The sequence below is a fragment of the Salpingoeca rosetta genome (assembly GCF_000188695.1).
Source record: "Salpingoeca rosetta unplaced genomic scaffold supercont1.16, whole genome shotgun sequence".
NCBI classification, from domain to species: domain Eukaryota; class Choanoflagellata; order Craspedida; family Salpingoecidae; genus Salpingoeca; species Salpingoeca rosetta.
This window is the reverse complement of record NW_004754918.1, coordinates 1199138-1201637: the sequence shown is the minus strand read 5'-3', so window position 1 is coordinate 1201637 and position 2500 is coordinate 1199138. Positions and strand designations below refer to the sequence as shown.

The 2500-nt window shown below is 55.4% G+C and overlaps 1 protein-coding gene across 1 annotated transcript in view; it reads left to right on the top strand.

The window, feature by feature from the left end:
• The window catches only part of PTSG_07233 (CDV-1R protein), a 5752-nt gene that overhangs the window by 472 nt on the left and 2780 nt on the right, over positions 1–2500 (top strand). The window contains exons 2-8 of the mRNA XM_004992596.1: positions 108–177; positions 382–479; positions 673–850; positions 1103–1258; positions 1542–1652; positions 1945–2097; positions 2313–2408. Of these exons, the coding sequence (XP_004992653.1) occupies positions 108–177; positions 382–479; positions 673–850; positions 1103–1258; positions 1542–1652; positions 1945–2097; positions 2313–2408 (862 nt within the window). The remainder of the gene's footprint in view (positions 1–107; positions 178–381; positions 480–672; positions 851–1102; positions 1259–1541; positions 1653–1944; positions 2098–2312; positions 2409–2500) is intronic.

The window sequence follows — 2500 nt, the reverse complement described above, 5'->3', positions numbered from 1 at the left end:
TTGTTTCGTGCGCACCCACCTGTTTTCGCCCCTGCATGTGTGTATGTGCTCTGCTGTTGTGCCTAACTTTGACATGACCTGTTCGCCTTGTGTTGCTATTCGCTTAGCTTCGATGCCATGTCCCCGGAGCAGCTCATCGAAACCCTCAACTCCATCTTCGTCGCCATCGCTCCAGACGTAAGGACGCACTGCACATACAACAAGTACCCGCACACCACATACACACAAATGCATACACGCACTAATACACTTTTACACACGCGCACACACACACACACGCACGCACGCACATGTGCGTGCACTCAGCATTGACGCTGTCTTTGAGGTCTCACGCCACTTTGTCTCTCTGTGTCTCCGCTGATCGTGTTGCGTCTGTGACAGCATGACGTCGACACGAGGCAAGAGCTGCCCGATGACCGGGTGGTGCGCATGATGAGCCTACTGCGCGTGCTCAAGTACAAGCCATCCGTCTCAAAGTCGTAAGTCAAAATGTGGCCCTGCATGTGTGTGCGTCTGTGTCTGTGTCTGCGTGTATGGGTGCGTGTGTATGTATCTCCATGTGTCCGTCTGTCCGTCCGTCCGTCCGTCTGCCTGTATGTCTGCTGTTGAGCAAGCGAAAGCTCCACCTCTGACTCCGTGCCATTTCACATCTGCACCGCATACCAATCCAAGGGACATGGCCGCTGGGCTGATTGACGCCAAGCCCGAGGTGATTCACCCGATCATGCACTGGGCCCTGAGCAAACTGCCTGAGCTAAAGAAGCGCGCGTATCTCGCCAACTTTCTCATGACCATCGAGGTCCCCGACGAAATGATGCAGAACGACGAAGTCGCCGAGACCCGCGAACAGGTGTGTGTATGTGTGTGTGTCTGTCTGTCTGTCTGCCTGCCTGTCTGTCTGCCTGTCTGTCCGTCTGCCTGTACGTGTGTCTGTCTGTCTGCCTGTACGTGTGTCTGTCTGTCTGCGTGTGTCTGTGTCTGCGTCTGTGTGTGCGTGAACCATCATGTGCCTGTCAAGCGGCTCACGTCCTGTTTGCACTATTTCGCCCATCCACTGACCTTTCCTCATCTCTCCCAATACCACCGTCATGCGTGTGTGCAGTACCTTGCGCTGATTGACACGTTCAAGGAGGTCCACAAGGAAGTCGAAAACATGCGCTCGTCTGGGTTTTCCGTGAGCGAAGTGAAGAACGACATCAAACACATGGAGAAGGAGAAGGACCAACTTGAGAAGCGCGTCGCCCGCATGCAGCAAAAGGTGCAGCGTGTGTCTTTGTGTGTGTGTGTGTGTGTGTGTGTGTGTGTGTGTGTGTGTGTGTGTGTGTGTGTCTGTGTGTGTCTGTGTGTGTCTGTGTGTGTCTGTGTTTGTGTCTGTGTTTGTGTCTGTGTTTGTGTCTGGGTGTCTCGGTGTCTGTGTCTGGGTGGGCTTGCATTTTCATGTCTTGCTTGCTCGCTACCACCGCGTCGCATCACACCCCTCACTGACATCCTTTCCACGCCACCCTTAACACCGCCCCCCCCCCCCACACACACAATCGCAGTATGAGAACGTTGCTGAGTACAACTCGATGCTTGACGCTGCTCGCGCCCTCCGCCGCGAAGTTGAACGCGAGGGCGAACTCGAGCGCCTGAGGCAGGACCAGACAGAACAGGTGCCAATCCCACCACCACCACCACCATACTCGATTATTGGAGGGGTGTCTGCGTCTGTCTGTCCGTGTGTGTGTGTGTGTGTGTGTGTGTGTGTGTGTGTGTGTGTGTGTGTGTGTGTGCGTGCGTGTGTGTGCGTGTGTGTGCGTGTGTCTGTGTGTGTGTCTGTGTGTGTCGGTATGACTTCTCCTCGGCCATGTGCATGTACACCCACCCCCTCACCACCCACCACTCCTCCAACCACCCAACAACCCCTCACCTCTCCCCAATAACCCAAACTGCCGCCTGTTTCAGCTGTCGCATGCTGAGGACAAGTACCAGCGGACAATGCAGCTGCTGCGCGAGGTGCGGGCGAATGCCGTGAGCGGCGGGGCCGATGCCGTCATCAAACGAACGGAGGATGAAGTCAAGATGAAGCGATACCTCGCACACGAGAAGCTCCCGGCGGTCAGTTTATCGTGGTGGTGATGGTGGTTGATGATTGATTGATGGTGGTGGTGATTGGTGGTGAGTGTGATCGGTGGTGATTGTGTGCAAGCGGGTGCCGTCGTGCATGTGAGTATTTCGTGGCAGTGGTGTGCATGATGTGTGCGCGTTGGTTGAACAGCGAGCGTGACCATGTACTCATCTTCCTTTCGCTCTTGGGTATCATGACACATCAGGCGATTGAGGAGAAGGAGAAGGCATGCAAGGAGGCACGCCGCATTCTCGACGAGCCCGCCATGACGCAAGACGACCTCAACAGCCTCCACACACAGGTGACCCCCTGCTGCTGCTCTGTGTGTGTGTGTGTGTGTGTGTGTGTGTGTGTGTGTGTGTGTGTGTGTGTGTGTGTGTGTGTGTGTGTGTG